This window comes from Equus caballus, chromosome 1, assembly GCF_041296265.1.
Source record: "Equus caballus isolate H_3958 breed thoroughbred chromosome 1, TB-T2T, whole genome shotgun sequence".
In the NCBI taxonomy this organism is placed as follows: Eukaryota; Metazoa; Chordata; class Mammalia; order Perissodactyla; family Equidae; genus Equus; species Equus caballus.
In genome coordinates this window covers 10,784,924-10,809,921 of record NC_091684.1, presented here as the reverse complement: position 1 = coordinate 10,809,921, position 24,998 = coordinate 10,784,924, and the positions used below count along the sequence as shown (strand labels likewise).

Genomic DNA, 24,998 nt, shown 5'->3' with positions numbered 1-24,998 from the left:
AATGTTGGCTTTTATTCATCAAGAGTAAAAGAAATTTCATTGGATAGATTTTGTTTGATGAGTCAGGGCAGTGTCTCGCTTTAGAACAGTCGTCTTCCAAAGATTTGGGGGTTTGCCTGGTTTTGTTTTTTCTTTTGGTTCTTAGTATTTTCGTTTAAAGATTAAGTTCTTAGGTATCTGAGAAATTAGGCTGCCCATAATGGCCATTCCTTGAGGGTTTCAGTTAACGAAGGTTTTACTTTTTATGAAAGACTGAGCGTAACTGAGTGTGGAGGAAGGGAGGATTAGAGAGAAAGAAAGAGAAAGAGAGAGAGGAACGGTAGGTGGAGGGAGGGAGAGAAAGAGACACAGAGAACAATAAAACCAGACAGCACTCATTCCAGTGTTATTTTTTTGTGTCGCAAATACCCAGTGACGCCCTGAGATGCGATGGGCGGTGGGGACCTGATGTCGAGCTCTTCCCACCTGACGGAGTCTCCCTCTTGCTCCTGCAGACCGGCCCCTGCGCCTGGCTGGCGGGCACAGTGGCTGCGAGGGCCGGGTGGAGGTCCGGCACCAGGGCGTGTGGGGGACAGTGTGCGACGACCACTGGAACATCAAGAACGCCCGCGTCGTGTGCCGTCTCCTGGGCTGCGGCCTCGCGCTGGGCGCCCCGGGGCGCAGCCGCTTCGGCCCGGGCCGAGGGCCCATCCTGCTGGACGACGTGCGCTGCGCGGGCACCGAGGACACGCTGGAGCGCTGCGCCCACCTGGGCTGGGCGCGACACAACTGCCGCCACGGGGAGGACGCGGGCGTGATCTGCGCAGGTATCCGGCTGCCCCTCGATGCCCCCCGGCCCTGTGTCCCCCAGGCTCCCTCCCTTCTTTTCTCTCCAAGCGTTCCTAAGGTCAAAATTCACCACCCCAAGGAATATCACGTTAGCCAAAGGGCCAGATTCTAGGATAGCAAGGACATATTTGTTATACAAACGTTGTGGCAAATATTTTTATGGTACAGGTTTGGGGGTTCATTAATCAGTTTTGTCTAATTCCAATTGAGGGCAATACTTGTTCCAAAATATAGCTGAAAGATTATGAGGTCAAAGGAAGGAGTGACAGTGTAATAAAATGAGTCAGGATGTAGAACTTGCTGTTATCCATCAGACTGCAATTTTTGTCCCCTTTTCAATCACTAACAAGGGAATCAAGGGACAGTCCTTAACCTGGCCCTCAGAAGTCAGAACCCTACAGTGTCCAGGTTCCCCTTGTGTCCCTTTCATCCCAGATTTGGCCTATACCTTTCCTGGAATATTTTTTATTTTTACCCACTATCTGTCCTGTCATTTTGACTTCCATAGGTTGACCCCCTTCTGTGTAGAGTAGTACTTCCTTATATTTGTCCTAAATTTACCTACATAAATCTCCAAGAGTTAAGGAATTCTAACATCCAGTGAACAAGTCTGAGATCACCGTGTCTGTTCCATTCTTAGTTTTTTACAGTTTAATTAGTGGAATCATTGCTGTTGCTTTTACCTTTATGTGGGAGTTACTCTTGTGTCGCATAGAAATGGGACCCAAATAGAAAAGCTATCAGAGTCCCTTTAAGACAAACATTAATCCTGAAGAAGCCACGTACTATGAGTCTGTCTGGGTGGTGAGGTTCTTATCTTCCAGATTCTCACATATATCGTGTCTATTCGCAGCTCCATCCATTCCTCATGCTCTTGGGGGGGGTCCACTGTAAATGGTATTCATTTCCAGTTCGTGAATTATATACCAAGGGATTTCCTTTTCATGGGGTACGATCCTTTTCATTGGGTACAGTGTCCAAAGGACCAGTGGTCTGGGGCCAAGAGAGAATCCGGCTGGGCGTGCTTCCTGGCCTGGGCACTGGCCCTACGTTACTGTCCTGCCTTCCTTCTGGGTTGGGGAGGCCTTTGATAGCCACAAACTGCATATTTATTTCCCAGCCTGAGGTTCCACAAATGTCGTGTGTGTGGTAAGAGACACCAGCCAGAGGTCATACATGTGATAGTGTTTACAACCTGCAAAGCCGCCTATTTTCTATTCTCTTGCTCCAGCAGGTCCTGGTGTTGATGACATCTGTATTCTCAACGCTACTGCACACATGCCAGAATCCCTCCCTCAGCCCATCAGGAGGCCCTGGGCTCTCCTTTCCTTTGCGTTGCCCTGGAGTCTTTTAATGTCATGTGCTCCAGCTTTAATAGCTGAATCAAATGAGCCCATTTCCCTGCAGTTCATGTCTACTGCTGGCTACATCATCCTCTTCCAGTGTTTCTACACGCTGACATTTGCTTTTCATCATTCTCCCCTCACCAGGTCCAGCTGACTCTGTCGTACCCAAGGACAATGGTAAAGTCTTCTCCCCTTCTGGGACTACGGAAAGGGCGAGTTAAGAGAGTAGCTGTCTAGAGAAGAAATAGGGGGCGGGGAGGAGTGGGGGACCAGCTTCTGTGCCTCCATTGAGATCTCTGTGTCTCCATCCACTCACTGGGCTTTGCAAGGTTGGAGAAGAAGCCCCTTTACACCCTTCCCCTTCACTTCCACTCTCTTTCCAACCTACCTCTCATATGAAAGCCCTGATAGATACCTCTTCAGGCTCAGGTGTTCTCAACATGTGAAATGAGCTGTCCTTTAACTCCTTAGCTGAGGCTCTGACTCACGGTCCATGGGACATGTGCTGTGGGTAGGAGTCCCCATGGATATGGTGTGACTTTTGGAAAAGGGAGGATATAAATAAAGTCAATGAAAGTCAAGTCAAGGGTGGAGGGTGATGAGAGCTGAGCCAGCCCCAACCCGTGGCACTGTCCATGGTATTTTCATAAAGTAAACATACACCCACACCCCGGACCTACACGTCCAGTGTACCAGGTTCTCTTTGTGAGGATCTCCTCCATTCTCCCCCTTCTGCAGCCCAGCTCTCCTGCTTACCTCACCTCTTCCAAGTCATCATTGACCGGGGCTATCTCCGAAGGCTGGGCTACTCTTCGTGGGACATCTACTTAAATGATAAGCTGTGTCGCCCCCGAGTCACAGGGCGCTACCTGATCTTCAACATTCCCTATGGCCACTGTGGCACCGTCAGACAGGTAAGAAACCGACAAGGTGGTCATACTCTTCTGTAGATGGAGGCCAAAGAGATTGGTTTGGAAAAGTCAGCTGCCTGTTAAAAAGCTGGATAGGGACAGAAGAAAGGCACAAGCATGACTTTGTTTCTGAGTTTGATGAGACCTGGAGCAGCTCACTAATTTGTCTGACACTTTCCTTCCTTTTGGGAATTTGGGATACATACTGAGTTTGGAATACATAGTAACAAGTGTTGAGGGCTGCTGGACTGATGGATGGGTAAATGGATGGATGGATGGATGGATGGTAGGTATTCTCATAGCTCCAAAATCAAAGCATTTTTCACAACATGCTTCTTTATTCAGTGTTAGCACACATGTACCATGTCCAGGCTGTGGCGCTGGGCGTAGGGGAGGACAGATGATCTGTCTGTCTGTCTGACTGCTATATGTCTAACCATGTTGCTAGCTATATTTCCCAACTAGAAAGCAAGTATCTAGGGCATTTATATATAATGAAATGAAAATGCTTAGTTCATTTTCCTTAACCACCTGCTTATTTCACAAAAATGATGTCATTTAAGTTGGTAGGAAACAAGTATACCAAAGATATAGGAAGAGTGTATAACCATGACATCATTTTTCTCAGTACAATTTAACAATGTAACATTTTCCAAAACAAGGTCCCGTGCTATTCCTCTGTTCTTTGGCATCCATGTTTAGGCACACACAGAAAACACTTGGCATTGTTGGACATTGAATTCATTCAAACAGTCTACCTGATATCAAATAACCACTTCAACTCCACACTTCGCATTTTGTCCACTTGGTTGTGCAGACCATGGTCATTCTTATCCTTTTTGCTCTGAAATTTTAGTTTTTACCTCAGAGATTTCTGTCCCAGGAGCCATGCTGGAAACCCCCTTGTATCTGGAAAGCGGGCAGCCCCTGGAAGCTTCTGGGCCATCAGAGAGGACACTCAGATATCCTCTCTGGCCCTGGCTGGCCCAGCTCCCCCAGCAAGCCTAGTGTGCTGACCACAGTGCTGGGGCCAGAGGACACAGCAGGTCAGGAACTACTTTGAGTGACTGCCTGTCCCAGGCCATCCACATTGAAAACACTGCCTCAAAAAGGTCATATTTCAGTCAGTGAACAAGCAACCTACTAGGTGCTGATGGCACAGCAGCCAAAAGACAGACAAGGCCCCTGCTCTGTGGCTCCTATGAAGAAAGGGAAACAGACACCGAACAAAGGCACAAATGAGAAGCATTTTATAGAGAAAAGGTTAAGAAGACAATAAAACAGGGGAGGGGATAGGAAAGGATTTGGGGTAGAAGGAAGGCCACTGTGAATAGAGCAGTCAAGGAGCTGAGACCTGAATGAGGAGATGGAGCCAGTAAAGATGGACAGGAGCGCTCCATGCGAGAGGTCAGCCAGCAGAGGCCCAAGGCAGCAGCAAGCTTGGAGGGCTTGAGGAGGAGACTGGCGGCCTGTGAGGACCAGAGGCCCAAGGTCAGATTGGAAGGGGGAAGATCATGTGGTCACGGAGTTTAGTTTTTCTTCCAAGCTGTACATTCTCAATGAGTGTCACATGGAAGAAAGATATTGGTTTTTAGGGGCAAAAAAGAAAGATCTTTCTTTATGGATAAAACACAGAGATACACACAAAACATCTATAGCATGTTTGTTGTACAAAAATTTCATAATGGGGGCTAGAAAGGGGCTGGATGAATAGGAAAGAAAATGCATAAAAAGGCTCCTTAGGACGGCCATAACGGAAAAAGTTTGAGAAGCACTGGTCTAAGCTGACAGGGCAGTCCTTGGAGGGTACCAAGGCAGAATGTCACAGGATCTGAATCACACAAGCGAGGCTTCCTTGAACAAGTACCCACGGGCAGGCTGACTCTCTGGGCTACAGGAGGGAGACTGCCAGAGGCAGAGGCCCCCTACTCATCAGCACCCCTTTAGCCCCTTCAAGTCATGAAGGAGCAAGCTAAGAGCAAAGGTCAGCAGGGCTGGGTCCACAGCTCATGAGGAACCAGAACTGGTCTGGGGTCAAGAGCAGGGAGGAGCCAGAAGAGAGGATGAGAGCTGCAGTCAGGGGTGGTCTGTGGTTGCCTGAGAACACCATGGGCTGAGGGAGTGGAGTGTGTGGAGGAATTTGGCAGCCAGCATTGGCCTCCCACCCCACCTTGTATACCACAGTTTGGCCCTCACAGGAGGGAGAAGGGAGTCCAAGCTCACACACCAGGGGCTGCCTGCATGTACTCCAAACTCCAAGAAGCACGGACATAAGGTCACCCCATTATGGCATTAGGTATCACAGAAGTCTGGCCCAAGGCCTCCTGCCCTCCAGCTTGTCAGAGGGTGTGAAGAAGAGGTCTCTGCTTGTGAAGGAAGGTGACTGTTAGGGAGCCAGGATCACTACCCAGCAACTCTCCTCTCATCCTCCCAGGAAAGCCTCGGTGCCCTCAGCTACTCCAACTCCATCAGAGGCCGAATACAGGGCCACCCTGGCCGAGTCATTGTGCGGCACAAGGTGCCTCAGCTGAAGTTCACCTGCAGAGTGGACGGCCCATCTGAGGTTGAAATCATTCCTGGGGCTGATGTCCCAAGGGAAGGTGCCAGCTATGATGTGTCCATATCGTTCCTCGAGTTACCCATGTCCCAGCATGTGGGGAGCATGGGGCCATACTACGCCAGCCAGAGGAAAGAGGTCTTCCTCGAGGCCACACTCCACAGCCCAGATCCCAGCCTCAGGCTCTTTGTGGACACCTGTGTGGCTTCTCCAGATCCCCATGATTTCACAGCTGTCAAGTACGATTTGATCCGGCAAGGGTAAGGAAAATGGAAGGCCCTCTCGGGTTGACTGTTATATTCCTGTGGCATTCCTTTGGGGGACTTGTGGCTTCTCAACTGGAAGTCTTAAATCATAACATTGTGTGAAAGAGTCCTGCCCCAGAGGCAGAGTTGGGGCTCTCACCAACCCTCTGATCCCAGTTGGGACAAATAGTTATAGGAAGTCTGGACAACTTCCCTTGAATTCCCACAGAGTCCTGGGCAGAGCCCTTGCTGTCCCATCCCACCCTTTCATACCCAAGCCTCCCTTACCTTTGAGTTGTATGACTTTATTACACTTCCCATTGGTAGTTCAGGCCCTCAGGGCATTTGGCCTACATTGATGGGCTGGTGGTTTATCCCAGGCTAAACTCTTATAGTGGCGAGATTTATTCTGGCTCCTTTGGTTAAACAAAGGATTTGCCAACCTGGAACTTTGGCAAGTTGTTTGCCTTTATAGTTCTCTTGTCACCAGACAAGGGCAGAATGCTTATGGATGGGCAATTGGCAACCAGAGCAAAAACAACAGAAACCCATCATTTACTGATGGTGGTGAGAGCCACACAAGAAGCATCATTGTGGTACCTGTTCCCAAAAGCCAGAGGAGGGGCAAGACAAAGCACCTTCCACAGGTGGTATGAGCTATGATGTGAGAGTGCACAGACGTGGCAGTAAACTGCACTGAGTTGCAGGGTGAGAAAACTCTCCCTTTCAATTCTCCATACAAATATATCAAGGAAAGAGGCACAGTTTGGTACAAGTTTTTTCTTCTACTTGCTTTAGATTTACTTTGCTCTTCTATCTCTAGTTTCCTAGGTGGAGGCTTAGATTATTGATTTTAGATCTTTTTTCTTTTCTAATACATGCATTTTAATGCTACACATTTCTCTCTAAACACAGCTTTACCTGCATCCCACAAATTTTGGTAAATTGTGTATTCATTTTCACTTAGTTTAAAATATTTTTAAATTTCTCTTGAGACTTTTTCTTTGGCCTATGGGTTACCTAGAAGTGTATTGTTTAATTTCCAAATATTTATGACTTTTTCATCCACCTTTCTGTGATTAGTTTCTAGTTTAATTCCATTGTGATCTGAGGATGTATTTTCTGTGATTTCTGTTCTTTTAAATTTGTTAAGGTGTGGTTTATGGTCCAGAATGTGGTCTATCTCAGTGAATGTTCCATGTGGGCTTGAGAAGAATGTATTCTTCTATTGTTGGATGGAGTGTTCTATAAATGTCAATTAGGTTTAGCTGATTGATAGTGCTATTTAGGTCATCTATGTCCTTTCTGATTTTATGCCTGCTGGATCTGTCAATTAATGATAGAGGACTGTTGAAATCTCCAACTATAGTGATGGATTTGTGGATTTCTCTTTGCAGTTCTCAGTTTTTGTCTCATATATTTAGACGCTCTGTTGTTTGGTGCATATACTTAAAGATTGTTATGTCTTCTTGAAGACATAAAGATTGTTATGTCTTCTTTGTTATTATATACCCTCTTCATTCCTAATAATTATCCTGGCTCTGAAGTCTGTTTTGTCTAAAATTATTGTAGCTATTCCAGCTTTCTTTTGATTAGTATTGGAATAGTAAATCTTTCTCTATCCCTTTACTTTTAACTTATCTATGTCTTTTATCTTTAAAGTGGATTTCTTATAGACAACATATAGTTGGGTCTTGGTTTTTTTTCTTGTTTTTTTAATCTACTCTGGCAGTCTCTGTCTTTAAATTGGTATATGTAGACCATTCACATTTAAAGTGACTAAGAATGCAGTTGGCTTAAAACCTACCATCTTCATAACTGTTTTCTACTTGTTGCATTTGTTCTTTGTTTCTAACTCTCTTTTTGTTGCCTTCTCTGGTTTTAATAGAGCATTTTATATGCTGGTTTTAATTGAGCACTTTATATTATTCCATTTTATATCCTCTCTTGATGTATCAGTTATACTTCTTTCCTTAACTTTTTCAGTGATTGCACTAGGGTTTACAAAATATATTTTAAAATAATCTAAGTTCACCTTCAAATAATACAACCACCACCTTTAATCTCCCCTTTTGACAAAACAGAGTAGGCTTCTGAAGGCCACAGCTCTAACTAGAATGTAATTACCTTGTTTTGTTTTTATTTTTATTTTAGAGTTTCCTTCTATTTCTAGCCAGGAATAGTGTTTCTTCCACTCACGGTATTATTATAAAGTTTCTTTATAAAAGAAAGAGTGGGTAGTGTGAAGAACTCCATTTGGAATTCAGAGGTTTGGGTCCAAGCCTGATTATTTGAGTCAGAGTGAATTCCTACCATGCTTTAAGTTAATCCTTTTGGCCTGGGGTTTTCTTCCCATCAGGTGCATCAAAGACAATACCTATGTTAACCTGCACTCCAGCCAGAAGAACACGGCCCAGTTCAAGTTCAATGCCTTCAGCTTTCTCAACAGCTACGATGTGGTCTACCTGCAATGTAAGGTCGCTGTGTGCAAAGTAGGGGTCCACTCCTCTCGCTGCTCCCAGGGCTGTGCAGGGCGGAGTGAGAGGGATGCAGGCCCCATGGAGACCATGGAAGAACAGACTGAGCATTTCCAAATGGTGGGGCCACTGGAAATCCACAAAAGAACTGAGCAGAGCAAGACCCTTGTGTGATTTGTGTGATTTCTCCAATTTCCACATGAATCTGTTAGAAATCAGAAGCTGTCTGTTTCTTTTCAGTAAAGTAATAAGTTTGACAAAGTTGTCTATTTAGAGACAGGATAAAAGAAATAGCCAAAGAGGTTCTCTCTGAGGTTTGTTGCTAAATAAGTCTCGACTACTAAGTTTCTAAGGCAATCACTCTCTTTGCAGGCTGGAAATGCATTTTCTAATTCTTCGCTATCAAGAACTGGATCATTGTCTTAAACTCCACAAAATGTTAACAGAGCTCTCTCTCTATACCACATTTCCAACTTAATTTTTTTAAATTGACTCTGTAGTGTTCAGATGCTAGTAGATGGGTGTTTTTTGTTTCTGTCCCTCTGGTGGTGTGAGAATTTGTTTTTAGATCTTGCCAAGAGTCTTATAAAAATAAATTAAATACCTGTCAGAAAGCCACTGCTCTTTTTTCTTTTAACTCTAATAAATGGTCAGTTAAATCAAACAAGTCATTTATTCATTTACTCACAGTCATTTGCACCAAACAAGCTTTGTTTGTCTGTTTCAAAGGGAAGAAATTGGACCCTGGCTTTGTTGGGTTGGGTTACAGCTTGCAAATGAAGAGTCTGAAACGTCATCACAGGAACCACTCGTGTCTGCTTTCTGAGCTACCATGATCTCAGTCTGTTTCCCAGACCCTCAAAGCGTTTTAGGAAAGCTGAAAAGTACACAAGGAAAGATTAGCATATTCCCACTTCCTCCCCAAAATGAGGGCAGCACCCACTTTATCTAATCTCTTTTTATCTTAACCGAGAGCGGCCTGTGGTAAGTTCAGTAACCTCAAAATTGTCTCCAAAGAGACAGACTTGAACATAGATAGTAGCAATATTTAAACTGAGTCCTCAACTCAAAGAAATTGTTCCTGTCTTTGTCAAGAAATAGCGTGTACAAGATAAGAAAACAGTATTGTTAAGTCTCCAGGGAGTGGGGCAGTGTTTGGTGGAGACTGGGAGCCAGCCCCGCAGTCCTGAGAGACGAAAATCTGACAACCCAGGGACAGGCATTGCCTCCCAAGGGGAGCATCTCAGTTTCATTACAAACATGTCATTCATTGACAATGGTCTTAGTAAAAATGTGATACTGACCTTTGTTTTTATGAAGTTCCCTGCTTCTATATAGTAGAAATTGATGAAATGCAATTACTGGTCAGTTGGGTGAAGACGGCATCTTTAAATCAAAAGTTCGGGCCGTCCTGGTGGCACAGCGGTTAAGTTCGCACGTTCCGCTTCCCGTCAGCCCAGGGGTTGCCGGTTCGGATCCTGGGTGCGGACACAGCACTGTTTGGCACACCATGCTGTGGTAGCCATCCCACATAGAAACTAGAGGAAGCTGTTAGCTCAGGGTCAGTCTTCCTCAGTGAAAAGAGGAGGACTGGCAGTAGTTAGCTCAGGGCTAATCTTCCTCAAAAAAAAAAAAAATTCTAAATCAAAAGTTAATCATTTGAAACTGAGTAGCTTCATCTTCAATCACGTGAAAAAATGATTTTAGCATCTGGTGTTTATTTCATGCAAGTAGTTCAAATAAATAAAGGAGTTTTTCCAAGTAACTATGAGCTGATAGTTTCTACTTTCACAAGTTCCTCGGCCCATTAACTGTACCCATCCATGAAGAGGTAGGAGGCTAAACAGCTTGCAAAATCTAGCATTTTATGAATTTTAACAAATCCGTAATGTGAAAAGTGTTGATGATGACAGGACTGGAATTTTAAGAATAAATAACGGTCCAATGAACTTCCACATCAGGTTCTCTGGGTGTAGTTCAACAGGTGGGAGCCCGGAAGCTGCCCTTTCTGAAAACACTCCAGGTGATTCTTAGGAATGCTGACGTTTGAAAGCCATGGCCACTGTTCAGCATCCCATGCCCCATAGATCAAAATGCACTTAACCGGGAGACACCTGGAAACACCAATGGTCTAGAGAAAAAAGCCCCAAGAGAAGCCTGCTCTCTCTAGCCAAAGGATCAGCAAAGGGGCAGCCTAGCAAGACAGCAAATTTTTAGACAATAACTGCCCAGCTCCAAACACTGTGGGTAAAACTGCAGCCCCAGCCCCAGGCAGCCAGCAAAGGTAAAGTGGGGAGCCTAGACTTCCACTCGCCCCTAGCACTCCTTACATCCCCCCTTGCCTCCCCAGGGTGATGTCAGAGAAGGCAGAATGGGGAGCTGGGACTTTCATCACCTCTGGGCAGTAAGCAGGGCCTCCTCTGCGAGGAGTGGAAATCAGTTGGGGAGACTGGACCTCCACCCCCTCCCGCAGGTCCCAGGCAGCCCTTTGAGTCTGCTCTGGGGTGGTGTCAGAGGAGGCCTAGTAGAGAGCCGGGGCTTGTACCCACCCAGACAGAGGTAAGGAGGAGGTGACTCCACCTTCCTGGGAGGAGGGCAGCAGAGCCATGTGGGTAGCCTGGGTTCTACCCTGCTCAGCAGTAATGAGGTGACCCTCGTCATCTTGACTGTACACGCTGGTATTCCATTGTCCATCCTTTGTTTTTAGCCTTCCTCAAACACTTTGTTAAGCACATCTCTTACAGCATAGAGTCTGAAAATCCTGCTCTTTTAAGAGGCTCTGATGTGACACCCAGATCTCTCTCAGATGGAGTCACTCATTCTTCAAGCTGCTGGGAGTGTTGGATCTCAGCTCCACTACTTTCCCAGAATTTCCCTCAGCTCAAGACATCTGCCTTGTCCAAGGTCACAGCCTTTATCCAATGACTGGTCAATAGAGGCACATAAAGGTCTGAGCACCATGCCTCAATGTGGGGCATCTCTAAAGGGTGAGCCCAGGATCCCCGGGGATTGGCTGGGCCTCTTACTCCAGCTGCTTCATAGTTCATCAACTCCCCCTGCCCAGTCCTGCTTCCCTCACTCCTCACAGGCTTCATCCTGAGCGCACTCCCTGGGAATCTTCCTGTACCCAAACCTCTGTGTCAGAGCTTGTTTCCCAGGAACCCGACTCGTGACTGAATAAATATTGTCGGGTGTGGGCTGAGGAAGCAGATTCTAAAATGAGACTTGCGGGCTGGCCATGAGGACTCAGCATTGGCGGCAAGTGGAATACAGATAGCCCCTGACTACAACTCACTCTCTCATTTAATCCTCATAACACTCCCAGGGGGTCAGCAGCTGTTACCATCCCTATTTTAAGTTGTGAACATCAAGGCTGAAGGCGACCTGGCCAATGTAACCCACAGGTAAGTAGGAGGAACTAACACCCAGGCCACTAACTCCAGATCTAGGACCTTTAATCACTTCACTATAGTTTTCCTAGAGACAAAAAACTTACCGATATTATGTATTATTATATACTGGTAACGCATTGGTATAGCTCATTCGCTCCACTACAAAGGGTTTTTTGATTTATGGTGATAGGATTTTACCCTCTCTAGTGAATCCATATTTATAATTCTTAGTATTACACTATTGTGCCTGATGTGCCTCTGAATAATCCCCTTGCATGGCCACCAGCAGACGTTCAGTCAGTTCCTGACAGAGGGATGGCTGAAGGGCTGGTGACCAGATAGCTAAGGGCTGTTTTTAAGTACTGCATTTGATTTGCCCATTCCAATAGTGTCTTAAGTGTTTTCACATTAGGTTAGAAAAGAACTTGGCGGTAGTTCCATTTAGGTTATACGGACAGGCAAATGCAGAGGAGACTCAAACGCATGGCCACTTGGGGAAGTACTGTGTTGGAAGATCTACATGGAAATATTAAAAAGAAAATGGAGCAGATCTGTTTTGATTTGGAGCTGGAAATCAGTCAGGCCCCTAAGGACTTGTTCCATGAGGACAGAGATGCTGGTACATCTATGTGTTCCGCCCAGCCTACTGTGTACTCAGCATGTGTGGACAGGAGTGACAGAGAACACCTTGGGCCTTCAGAAAGATGGCTGCCTGTTTGGATGCAGATTAGAACCTGAAACAATGAGGGCTGTTAGGTGACGAGGTAGCGTTGTATCGTTCATCTAAGATAAAGAATTAGATGTGATGTGTGGCACGTGTCAAATGAGTTCACGTTGGGGTCTTTAACAATATTTATTCAGCCACAGCACGTAGGAAAGTATAAATCAGAACTGACTACTCCTTGTTAGGACTATTACTTTTGGCCTTGGTGCTTGATGCTAAATGGGAGGAGAAACATAGTTTTATCTCATTACCCAGAAACTATGCAGAAGTGTCTTCTTTTACAGACAGGTTCTTCTTTCAAAGCCCTTTTCTGAGATGTTGAACGTGTGAAACGCTGAGACTGCATTAAAGCAGTAAGGCATATGAATCAAGGAGATTTCAGCTCTCTCTGTCACACTTTAGCTTCAGAAATTATAACTAGTGTTTACGTTTCAAAGGGCAGCATATTTCCATCTAGAAAATAAATACATCTCATGCTGAAGACTACTTTTCTTAAGCAAAAATAACCTTTTTCTTTTCACCGTATGTTTACTTAAAATGTTCTATGTGTATAAAAAAGGATGTTTTTAATACAATTAATATTTTGGTGGCTTTAGTTCTTTAACATGAGAGCTAACTTATATAATGTCTGTTCATTTCAGTTGTCCTGCAAGGAAACACACTCTGACCACAATGACATGAGGACCTGTACATCACTTTGACGAGATGCTCCCTACTTTATTCGTAATGCATGTAGCCAGGAGGTGACATTCCTTCAGCACTCAGGAGAAATGTGTCTCACTTAAGGCTGAACCCTTAATTTAATTGTTCTGCAGCTTCTGGTATTTGTAGTCTGTTCTCTGATTCACAAAATGCCTCGCTATGACTGTAGCCACAATCACAACATTCAAAGCAAGGACCATGAATGAAAATAGATAAAGGCTGTTGAAAGGTTGATTCTGAGTTTCTCCTCCATGTATTTGATACTGAAGTCCTGTAATTGGAAACGAGATAAAAATAATTTAAAGAAAAGTATTACTTGGTATTGCAAAATTGCATAAATTTATATCTCTACATAGCCTATGAAGCTTATATATCAATGAATGTATAACATATAACACTAACATTAGTTTATGTTTATGTTTATGTTTAATTTCAAAGACAAGATGCCCTTACATTTGTTTGTTTAAATGGTCAACTTAATTTGATTCCCTGACATAAGGTGAAAAACTTATGAAATTCAAGCATAACAGTCCATGGAAGTGCAGGTTCATTTATTAATTGTCACTGTTTCCCATAGTTGTCAAAATATATTTGATCTATACAGAAACAATTGGTTTCTTCTCTTGAAATAGGAAAAGAATTCTTTTCTAATATGTATGATATTTCTACAATAGTTTTCATTCACGAATTTTCAACTAATTTTAAACTAATATCCACACATGCATTATCTTTTTAGTGAGTGTGTTTACAAAATTACTGAATTTAATTTGTTTGTGTTCTTTTGTTTTTGTCATAGAAATATTTTGCTACAAACCAAAACCATACTCCTTCATAGTTCATTCAAATAATAATACAGAGATCATAGGATTCTTTTTATGCCAGGATCATTTTCACATAAGATAAATTCTTATAAACAGTTTTTATTTAATTGTGCCTTATCCTAAGCGATTAAATTATGGGTCACCTTGAGTATTTACCATCGCCTCTTTCCCTCTTTTCTTGGCAACCTGGCCAAGCTCAGGTTTCAATCCTTTACAAAGAAGCAGGGCTGTCTTGAAAATATAAAATTTTTTCTGTTTTAAAAAAATAGCTTTTTTTCCAAATAGGCGATTGTGTGGGATGCTGGTTCATCTTATTATACTCATTTAGGAGTTAAAATACATTATTTTTGATTCAGTTATCTGCCATGGTGTCTATGATGAGGAGTTAGGAAGCTAAGGGAAACTGTTGTTTGTAGAAATGAGGACATTATATTTATATTCCAAAGCCCTGTGAATGATGAATTATCAGAGTATAATATGCTTGAACTGTATGTGGTTCACATATTACCAAGTAAGGGAAATAAAAATTAACCTTTCACGCTTAAAACTCATAACTTATTTAGAGCTTGGCTGAAACTATGGTAGATCGTAAACCGTACCTGCTTAAGAAGGACTGCATTTGAGTAGCATTTCGTAAGCCATGAGGTGTTCTTAGATCATGGAATAGCTTTTTTCTTACCTGAATTCCCACTTGTACTTCGATCCCTTTTCAGACGAATGGGTCCTATGATGGAATTAGCCTTCCATTTGTATGAAGAAATGTCTCGCTTCCTTCTAGAGACACAGCCTTGGTGGCAGCGAGACTGATGGTCGCTACTGTCACATATCAAAACCTCACACTGCAGATACACGGAGCTCAGACTTCTCAAGAATTTAAAGGCATTAAACTGGAATCTTGCATGGTGTCTAGATAAGGGATACACGTCACAAGTCTCATCTTGAATACATCTGGAACAGAATTTATGGCACATTTAGAAAGTTTACAGAAGTTCAGTCTTTTCAATATTGAAAAGAGATAATACAAAATTTACTCTGAACTGTCTAATTTGTGGATCGAAAAATCCCTCTAGAAAGACGATGTCTTGAACTCAGACTACGTGTACTAAGACTATGGATCTGATTCTGGGGTCAGATAAATTTTTCTCCAGCTCTGAGATTGCTAGTCCGTATGAATTAATTAGAAAATCAATGCTGATATATCAGAATCAAACACCTCACTTTACATAGTTGCTATGAGTGTGTCGGCATGCTTAATGTAGTTTAAAAAGTCTATCAGCTCATAGAAAAAAAGGAACTGTCATTTCAAGAAAGAACTTTCCTTTTTTTTAAAAGAATGTCACATATACTTTACTGATTACGTTATATTTATGTTCTAAAGCTGGAAACAGATCAAGAAACAATCTTTTTGGTTTCTGTTGAAAATAACCAAAATGTGAAAAAAGCAAAAACACAAATAAAGCCTTCTTGACAAAAATAAACTTGTTTCTACCAGCAAATATTTTGTAAAGGCACTTAAAATTCTAAGGGATATGGACTGTGGGCTATAGAAATGTTTTAACTTAAATTATTTGTAACCTGCACAGAGAAACTGCGTTTTATAAAATGATGAAAATAAATTTATTAAACTCCATAGCAGTACTATGAAAATTATATATATGAATTATATATGCACACACAAAAAATATTACTTCATTAGAGTCATTATCAGTCCTCAGAAAAGAATGTCATCCATCAGTACATACCCCTTCTTGATTAGGTCATAGTTTGGAGATGCAAAGTCAGACGTGGGAGAGGTGATGCAGGAGTCAAGAAACACCACCAAATTTGGATCTGAGGTGTATAGACTAACTTGAACAAAAACAGTTTGGTTCAAATCCACATAATATGGTGATGCCAGTATAGGCTTTTCAAATGAATTGGATTCAAAAAAAGCCATGCTCGTGTTATATCTGCCCAGTGCATTTTGATTCTGTATTATGTCATCTTCTGTTATGTACATTATCTCCACGGTAGAATTATTTTCCATTTCACACTTCACAACAATCTGGAGACGTTTCTGACGGGTGATCACTTCAGATGCTTGGGATGCAGTAAAGGTGATTACATTGGTGTAAGTAATTGAATGATCTTCTACCTGTGGAGCAAGATGGAATTAAAATATTACATTTTAAATTCAGGAATATTTTAGAGCATAGATGTGAATAACATTTGCAGGTAGAGACAATTTTCTTAAATCACAATTTAAGATTTTTTTTCAAGAAACATTATGGGTAGAAAGGAAAAATGTGAAATGAGAGATTCAGTTTGGATTAGAAAGACTTGAAGATAGTATTGGACAGAATTTTTTTTAGTTATATTAAAAACAAATTTTAATGTAATTTTCCAGCCCTATAAAGACTTTAGACTCTATAACATATAGCCTTCCCTGAGTAGCTCTAAGTTAGTGCAGCTAACTGGGCAGTTTCCAAAGGTGTGCAGACAGAGGTCCTGCCGGAGGTTCTCCCCAGGCTGCCTTCCCTAGGGATTCACAAGGTAATAGCCCAGGTGTTCATTTTGGGCAAAAAATAATGACTTCCTTATCAATTCCTTTGGTGTAGACTCCATTCTTTTCATTTAGGTTGTTGTTTAATGACCTGAATGAAAAGTTGAGGGTATGTACTCTAAAGGGACCCCACAGGTTGAAAATGTTTGAGATCTTGAATTGAAGTTCTAGAAAATGTAGTATAAGTCACAAACTTATGTCCTTCATATTTAAAATAAGGATAACGTTTTTACCTTCTGTCTTTACAGGGGAAAGAAGAAGATTATTAAAATGCAGCTAGATTTTTGCTAAATATGAGATGCAAATATTTTCTATACATATATTACTGGTAGGCTGTTAAACCCACAGCATACAGTTGTTCAAATGCTCTCCAGTGAGTTTTCAGAGTTCTTTACCTTTAGGGAAAGATAACCACCCTCTAGTTACCCTGAAAATGAATGCAATAATTTGGCATTTGTGTGTAAATGAGTGTGTGCACTTATATGTCCACATATGCTTACCATGTGTTAAGTCACCAAGATTTGGGAGTTGTTCGTTAAAGCAGCCAGCAAGTACTACACTGTCAGCATTACCCAACATGCCTTTGGCTTTCAACAAAACCCAGCTATCGGTGTTCCACTTTACCTTTTTGATTGTGCCACATTCATCAAGAAGGATAGAAAATTCCACCACATTTGATACTTTTGGTCTGCAAGTTGGGTCATTTAGTTGTAAGTTATTCTCATTGTATTTAAGTGATTCCAGGTAGGATTTATTTATAATAACTCTCATCTTGTCAGAGGAGCAAGTTAAAGATGCTGCCCAAGAAAAAAGGATGATCATGTTTATGTCAGCTTGGAACTTTGAATCTTGAAAAGCTATGTGCACAGAAGAATATATAACAAGTCAAAACCCATTTTGCCCAAAACCATAATCAGAAGCCTGAGATAAAAGAGCAGCTGATCTCCTTTTACAGTGTTCACTGTGCAACCTTGTTTGTGGCTAGAATCTATAGAACAAATATTTTTAATTGTGTCTTTACAGAAGGCATCAAGCGAAACAGCCCATGTTTTCTGCAGAAATCTTTTTCAGGTTAATAAAACCATTTAATTTCCTCTTGTATTAAACAATACATACAACTGATTCTCAACCTTCAGATTATTAATATGTTCCAAAGTTTATGTCACAGGCTTGCAAATAGGGTTAGCCACAGGTAGCCTAAGAATTAAGGAGCCATTTCTACGTACACAGTCTTCACAGATCACAAAATACCTAAGGAATGTAAAATACGACTTACTAGTGTCAACATTTTCTGTATAAATGGAAGTGTAGGAAGCAGAAAAGCCCCGGTAGGAGTTGGCATAATCTGTAGACAGCACGATGGTCAAGGAGTCTGATGAGGATTCGAAGGTGGGCTTCACACGGCCACACACTTGTCCCATCAGGCCAGAGGTGGTGGAGGAGCCATCATAAACAGCAACAAAATCGAATCTGCAGTATTCGTCCACTTCTAGGCTAGAGATGTAGGACTTTCAGTTGAAAAGCTTTTCAAACCAATTCAATTCTATTTTCTATAATCCCAACAATCCCAATCTTAAATGATCAAGGATGTTTCCTTACAATGGTATCTCAGGTTTATGATGACAAACCTGGGGCTTTGCCAAGTCTCTGATGTGACATCAGAACGTTCAAAAAAAATCGTCAAGTTAGTTCAATGGTGTTTTTTTATACATCAATTCTTTGAAAAGAATTGAGGGGGTTCGTGTGATAATTTCTCTCCCACAGACCCCCCATTTGCCAGGTGAGCTCACTGCATTTTCTCCCACAGGAGAAATGGACCACAGTACTTACAAAATCTCTGTGAAGTCTAATTTTATCTTGTAACCTTTCTCCACTTGTATGTGCCACACACAATAGGCCAGCTCAGGATGTGGCTTTGGGTAGTTGGGGCTGGTGAAGGAACCTTCCAAAGCGTCCAGGGAACCCCCGCAGTTTGGAATAGCTGAAAGGGATATGCAGTGACCAAGAACGTAAATCAAGACAGAGACTTCTTTTAATTTCTGTGTCCTGCATGGAGTCTAGGAAGTCTCCCCTGAGTCTGATTCCATCTCCCTCTTTTGAACTGGTAGCATAATGAGGTTTTCATCCTTCTTTATCATTGGATTTTCTCCCCTTTGGTGCGGGGCAGAGGCTGCCAAACGGACGATGTTAAAGTCTCTCTCTGAGACCTGTCCCAGCTGTAGAGACCCTCCATTGCCTGGACTGAGCCACAGGAAATGAAGCCACACTCTGAGGAGTAGCCTTGGAGGCTCTTCCTCACTTAGCCCCAGCCTAGCTTTCCAGCCTCATCGGCCACTGCCATGTGACCTGCTGTTTCAGCCTGTCCTTTCTTCCCATGTCTCCTTGGACTATTGGCTCGAGCGGACATGAGTCCTCCTCCACCGATTCCCACCTCTCCCTACCCCAGTCACACTATTGTTCAAACTCAGCTCAGATGCAGCCTTCATGAAGCCGTCCTTGGTCCCTCCTTCCCCAGTAGGTAATGAAACAACCGGACAAATGAAACATGAAGAAACAACACTGAAGGCTCTTTTTAGGAGGATGTGAAATGGTTTAGATTGGCTAAAGCATAGGCTGCATGTCAGGGAGCGGCTGGAGGTAAGGCTTGAAAGGGTGCCCTGGGTCTGGCTTGGGAAAACCTTGACTGCTCCACTCAGAGATTTGTTAGCACCAAGGAACTGGTGGTTTAAGCAAGAGAATGACATTATCTCTGGGCCTCAGAAAGCAAACCAGAGTGGCACTTTACTCATGAACTCGAAGAATTTCTTGGCATTTTGCTTTGCGCTGCAACAGAATTTAGGTGCTGTGAATGCACAACCATGTAATTGTAGCCACTCAGCTGTGAGGTCAGAGGTTCTCAGCTTGTGCTCCCCTGAAGAATCAGGCCAGAGGGAGGAGCAGTCCCTGAAGAGGCATTTCAAAGGATCTCAGAGTTATTACCAAACAGACTGCAGTTGGAGAGTCGGCCTTGGTCTCTAACACAGCACACCTCAGCATGTAGCCATCTGATCAGCCCCATCCATCTGCCCCACCTGGGAGCTGGTAAGAAAGGCGTACTCAAGGGCGCCCCTCAGAACCAATGGATCAGAATCTCTGAGGTGAGGCCCAGGAACCTGTGACTTCACCCGCTTTCCAGGTGATACTTATGCACATGAGTTAGAGAACCACTGCTCTCACAAATAAAGAAGTCTCTGAGGGAATAGACTTAGACTCAAGGTTACAACAAGCTAGGCAGGAGAGTGTGTAACCTCCTGGGCTCTCAGGCGGCGTGTGCATGCGATGTATAAATGAGAACTTACAGGTGCCAGGAGAGAAGAAGTAGTAGAATATGAAGACACTTCTTTGAATTCTCGCAGCGTCAGTGACTATTTGAACCGTCAGTGTATTTAATGATGATTCAAATACAGGAACGTAGTCATTCTTACTGCAGACTTGCCCTAGCAGAGCCTCCGCGGTGGAGTTCCCATCAAAAACTTTAATGTTTTCACTGTCACAACTTCCATCTGGATCAAGCCTGTGAACAGAACACACCTGTGGTTAGAGAAGAGCCACCAGCAAAGGGGGTTTCACAGGGTTTGTTCATATTAGCATTGCAATTTACAAAATGGTGGCACATCTGTGTTCATCTCAACCTCTCCCAGACCAACCCCCTCTCAGGTCCCCCAACATCAAATCACACACTAGCAATCTTACATGACTCAGGGAGCTGAACTGTTTTGCCAACATCCTACATCGAGTAAGTGGGTCTTCTCCCTGTTTCCATCTCTCCTGTTCCCCACGCCCATGTGACTGTTTGGCGTGGAACCGTCCTGTTTGGAATTGATCCCCTTTGACATTTGAAATCCAAGGCTGCTGAAAGGTGAAGCAACTCTTCTTCCACGGCCACCTCTCTCAAGGTAAAGCATTTGGCATCTCGCTAGCTGCCCCTTCCTTTCCTCACATCACACTTCCTCATTCTTAAGGACAGTCCCATGCCCTGCATTAGACAGGGCAGCCCACAGTTATTGTTTTCTGCCCATTTTGACATTGTCTCTCCAAATGCCCCAGAGGACACATTTCCAAGATGACTTAGAGGAAAAATCGCAAGGGTAGACAAACCTGAAGTCTCCTTCCAGCTTAATGACTTCCTGCCTGAACTTTGGACAAGTGATTTTACTACTCTTGATCTTAGTTTTCTGGTCTGTAAAGTGGGGATATCACAGCCTACTTCATACTATGGCATGAGGTTTGTAACATTCTGAACATGAAGCACCAGGCCCAGGTCTGGCACATGGGAGATGTCCAGTAAATGTGAAATGTTCACTTCCTCCCCCCTCACTCTTCCCATGCTTCTCTTCTCTCCTCTCTTCTTATACAGCAAGAATAATGTATATAATTCTTAATAGCTCTACCATTCCAGGGAACTTGGAAGTCCCTCTTCTCTCTTGTTTCTTTGATGGGTGAAGGGAAGTCAATTCCAACTTCGGTGGTGTAGGGCCATGATTCTCAAAGCGTGGCACCTCCACCACCACCATCAGCATCACCTGGGAACTCGTTACCTATGCAAATGATCAGGCCCCACCCACCCCACCTGAATCAGAGAATCTGGGGCTGGGGCCCAGCAATTGTACATTTAAAAAACCCTCCAAGGGGCCAGCCAAGTGGTGCAGCAGTTAAGTTCGCACGTTCCGCTTCTCAGGGGCCCGGGGTTCGCCGGTTCGGATCCCCGGTGCGGACATGGCACTACTTGGCACGCCATGCTGTGGTAGGTGTCCCACATATAATATAGAGGAAGATGGGCACAGGTGTTAGCTCAGGGCCAGTCTTCTCAGCAAAAAGAGGAGGACTGGCAGTAGTTAGCTCAGGGCTAATCTTCCTCAATAAATAAATAAATAAATATAAATAAATAAATAAAAAATAAAAGACCCTCCAAGTGTTTCTGCTATCTCTCCAGTTTTAGTACCACTGGGATAGGGTAAGAGCACAGGCTCTGAGCCAGGTTGTTTGGATTCACTTCCTCTCCCACTTTTATTAGTGTGTGACTATGGGCATGTTAAGTGAATTCTCTGGGCTTTCTTACCCATTGAATGGGGATTAGATTGCATCTACCCGGAGGGCTGTTGAGAGCATGAAGTGGGGCAGCTCTCACGAAGCCCTGAGAGAGTCTTGTAGTGCAGCGCCCTGTTGTCACCTTGCCTCACTCTGCCATCACCTGGGCACTTATAAAAAATGCTTATGAGTGTATATTTATTTCAAAATAAAAAGTTTAAAATTAAAAAAAACAAACACTGATGCCTAGGTCCCACTCCCAGGATTGTGAGCTAATTGTACAAGGTGCAGCCTGGGCATCTGAGTTTGTGGAAGCTCCCATGCTGATTCTAATGCACAGCAAAGTTTGGAACCATGCGTTTAGTGTTTTAGCACCTAAAATCTGGACCTAGACAGGCTGGGTACTAACCTTGGTGATTTTACTTACTAGTTATATAACCTGAGACAAGTTCTCAACCTCTCTCTGCCTCTAGTTCTTGTACTGACCTCACAGGACCTCTGTGACCAGAGCTAGCAGCACAGTCATCAGTCAGTGACTATCAGCCATCATCATCATCATCATCATCATCGCCATCATCGTTGTGGGTGTTACCACCACCTCCAGGAGCAGCTGACTTCTTTCCACAGACACTCCCTAGTGTGGCCAGAGCTCAACCACTCTCATTAGGAACTGAAGCCTCTACTTACTGCAAGTTCGAAAAGATGATTCTGATGCTTTTGTTTTCTGGTCTTTCTAGTGTCCAGGTGCAGTCCTCACTGGGATTGAGTTGCAGGATCAGGGCTTTGTGGGTCTCTGCCAGGTTGGAGCCTCCCAGGCTGGCAGTACAGCTTGATTTGCCTGGTGGAGATCACAGCTGGCACTGAGGAAAGCCAGCAGCCCCTGCCCCCCCCACTCCAGGGATTGGGAGTCTGCCTCGCACCCACATGCAAGATCCATACAAACATGCAGGTAAGTGCGAATGGTATTTAGCTCACTCCAAAGGAAGCCACCAGCAATTGACTTCTCCTTCTTAGATCCCTTGAGGAGAAAGTACCATTTATGCTTTCTCTACATATGGTGCATAAAAGAATAAACAGTATATTCAGGCATGGAGAAAGATGTTTTTAAAAAGAAGCTTTATATATAAAGAACTCTTGCAACTCAATAATTAAAAGACAAATAATGCAATTAAAAATGGACAAAGCAGTGCTGGCCCCACGGCTGAGTGGTTAAAGTCCCAAGTGTTCCGCTTCGGCAGCCCGGGTTCATGAGTTCACAGGTTCACAGGTTCAGATCCCAGGTGTGGACCTACTCCACACATCGGCCATGCTGTGGAGGCATCCCACATACAAAGTAGAGGAAGGCTGACACAGATGTTAGCTCAGGGCTCCTCTTCCTCAAACCAAAAATAAAGAGGAAAATTGGCAACGGATGTTAGCTCAGGGTGAATCTTCCTCACAAAAAAAAAAAAAGGAAAAACATAGACAAAGGACCAAAATAGATATTTCTCCAAAGAAGACATAAATGGCCAATAAACACATGAAGGGACACTGAGCATCATTAGTCTTCAGGGAAATGCAAATCAAAACCACAATGAGATACCACTTCCCACCCATTAGGACGTGAAACAAAAACTAGAATCAAAAACAGAAAATAACAAGTGTTGTCAAGGACGTGGAGAAAGTGGAACCCTCATACGCTGCTCGTGGAATGTAAAACGGGACAGCTGCAGGGAAAACAGTCTGGCAATTCCTCAAAAGGTTAAACAGAGGGTTACCATAACCCAGCAATTCCATTTCTAGGCATATCCCCAAAAGAAATGAAAACATATGTCCACACCAAAACTTGTACACTAAAGTTCAAAGCAGCGCTAGTCAAAATAACCAGAAAGTAGAAACAACCCAAATGTCCATCAACTAATGAATAAATAAAATGTGATATATCCATATGATGGAAAATTATTCAGCAATAAAAAGAAATGAATTACTGATACATGGTACAGCATAGATGAACACTGTAAAGTGCTGAGGGAAAGACCATGTGGTGCATGATTTCATTTATATGAAATGTCCGGAACAGGTAAAGCTATAGAGACGGAAAGTTGATCAGTGGTTGCCTTGAGCTGGGGGCACTGAGGGAAGTGGAGAGTAACTGCTAATGTGGACAGAGTTTCTTTTGGGGGTGATGAAAATGTTCTCAAATTAGATAGCGGTGATGGTTGCACAGTCCCGTGTATATACTAAAACCCACTAAGTTGTACATTTTAGAAGGATGGGTTTTATGGTATGTGAATTATATCTCAATAAAGCTCTTACTAAAGAAGAAGAAGAGGAGGAGAGGAGAAGGGACAGCAGCAACAGCGGTAACTGAATGTGAACAAAAGAATCAGACACTTCATAATGGAAGCTGACTAATGGTTAAAAACTCTACCTAGAAACAAAGCTTTGCATTTTCTTTTTTCTCTGTGACTGATAAGTCATGTCCTTATAACAATAGTCTTTTATTTGTTTTTCCCTAACAATAACTATTAATATTACGTTTATTAGTTAAAAAAAATCAGAAAGCAAAGACAATTAAAAGTATCATTCCATCCACCCAGAAACAATCATCATTAAACAGTTCTTGTGACTACTTCCAGCCCCTTTCCTTTCCTCTTCTACTTGCAGGTTTTTTAAGTGCTCAAAAGTATATATTTTAAACACGAACACCATCATGCTATGCAAATTTCAGGTGTGTTTTTTTCTCTTAAACTAGATCCTGGGTGCCTTTCTTATAAATCAGTCTTATTTTTAAGAAGTTGCTGAAGAGTTTTCTTTAGTATGGATTTACCATAACTTATAGGAAATGATGCAAATTTACATTGCTTTTTATAATTATGTAGACAGCACATATACCTTTGTGCACTTTTACGATTATTTCCTAAATGTTAATTCTTAGTAGTGAAATGATGTGGTAAATTTCTTCGTACTTTTACATTTTTATGTATATTGTCATATGGGCCTGAAAAACCTTAGTAGTAATTCAAAATCCATTAAGAACATATGAGTAAATATTCTCTGTATTAGGGCCAATGGCAGATATTAAAACTTTAAAAACTATCGGTGGAGGCCTCTTGAAAAGAGGTCACCCTTATTTTGATTGAAAAACCTGGTTCAATTTTCCTACCTTCAGGCACAGTTGAATTCAGCTCTCCCAGACATGACACAATGAAAAGTGCAAAAAGGATGACCCTTCTCATAGCCTCCATCTTTGCGAGGGGCGGGGCAGCCTAAACTGCTAGCAGGCTTTATACTTCTCTGTGTTTCATAACTATCTGGTTTCATAAGCTCCCTGGTGACCTCCAGGGAAATGTGTCAGCTTGACCGTGCAAGGGGGAGATTTCTGTGAGAATAAAGCAGCTGCGTGA

At 43.0% G+C, this 24,998-nt stretch overlaps 2 protein-coding genes across 2 annotated transcripts in view; one reads left to right on the top strand and one right to left on the bottom strand.

Moving 5' to 3' along the window:
* LOC100058262 (scavenger receptor cysteine-rich domain-containing protein DMBT1) overlaps positions 1-9,028 on the top strand; it is an 85,956-nt gene extending 76,928 nt beyond the window's left edge. The window contains exons 42-46 of the mRNA XM_070276080.1: positions 495-806; positions 2,319-2,351; positions 2,913-3,088; positions 5,520-5,902; positions 8,247-9,028. Of these exons, the coding sequence (XP_070132181.1) occupies positions 495-806; positions 2,319-2,351; positions 2,913-3,088; positions 5,520-5,902; positions 8,247-8,538 (1,196 nt within the window). The 3' untranslated portion in view covers positions 8,539-9,028. The remainder of the gene's footprint in view (positions 1-494; positions 807-2,318; positions 2,352-2,912; positions 3,089-5,519; positions 5,903-8,246) is intronic.
* Positions 9,029-12,595: 3,567 nt separating this feature from the next.
* CUZD1 (CUB and zona pellucida like domains 1) lies at positions 12,596-24,839 on the bottom strand. Its single transcript, XM_001491268.4, has 9 exons — positions 24,758-24,839; positions 22,300-22,450; positions 19,884-20,098; positions 18,376-18,526; positions 17,822-18,039; positions 17,170-17,342; positions 15,746-16,137; positions 14,683-14,951; positions 12,596-13,453 (listed from the first exon to the last, which is right to left on the bottom strand). Exons 1-9 carry the CDS (start codon positions 24,837-24,839, stop codon positions 13,281-13,283), a joined length of 1,824 nt encoding a protein of 607 aa, XP_001491318.2. The 3' UTR covers positions 12,596-13,280.
* Positions 24,840-24,998: the final 159 nt, after the last annotated feature.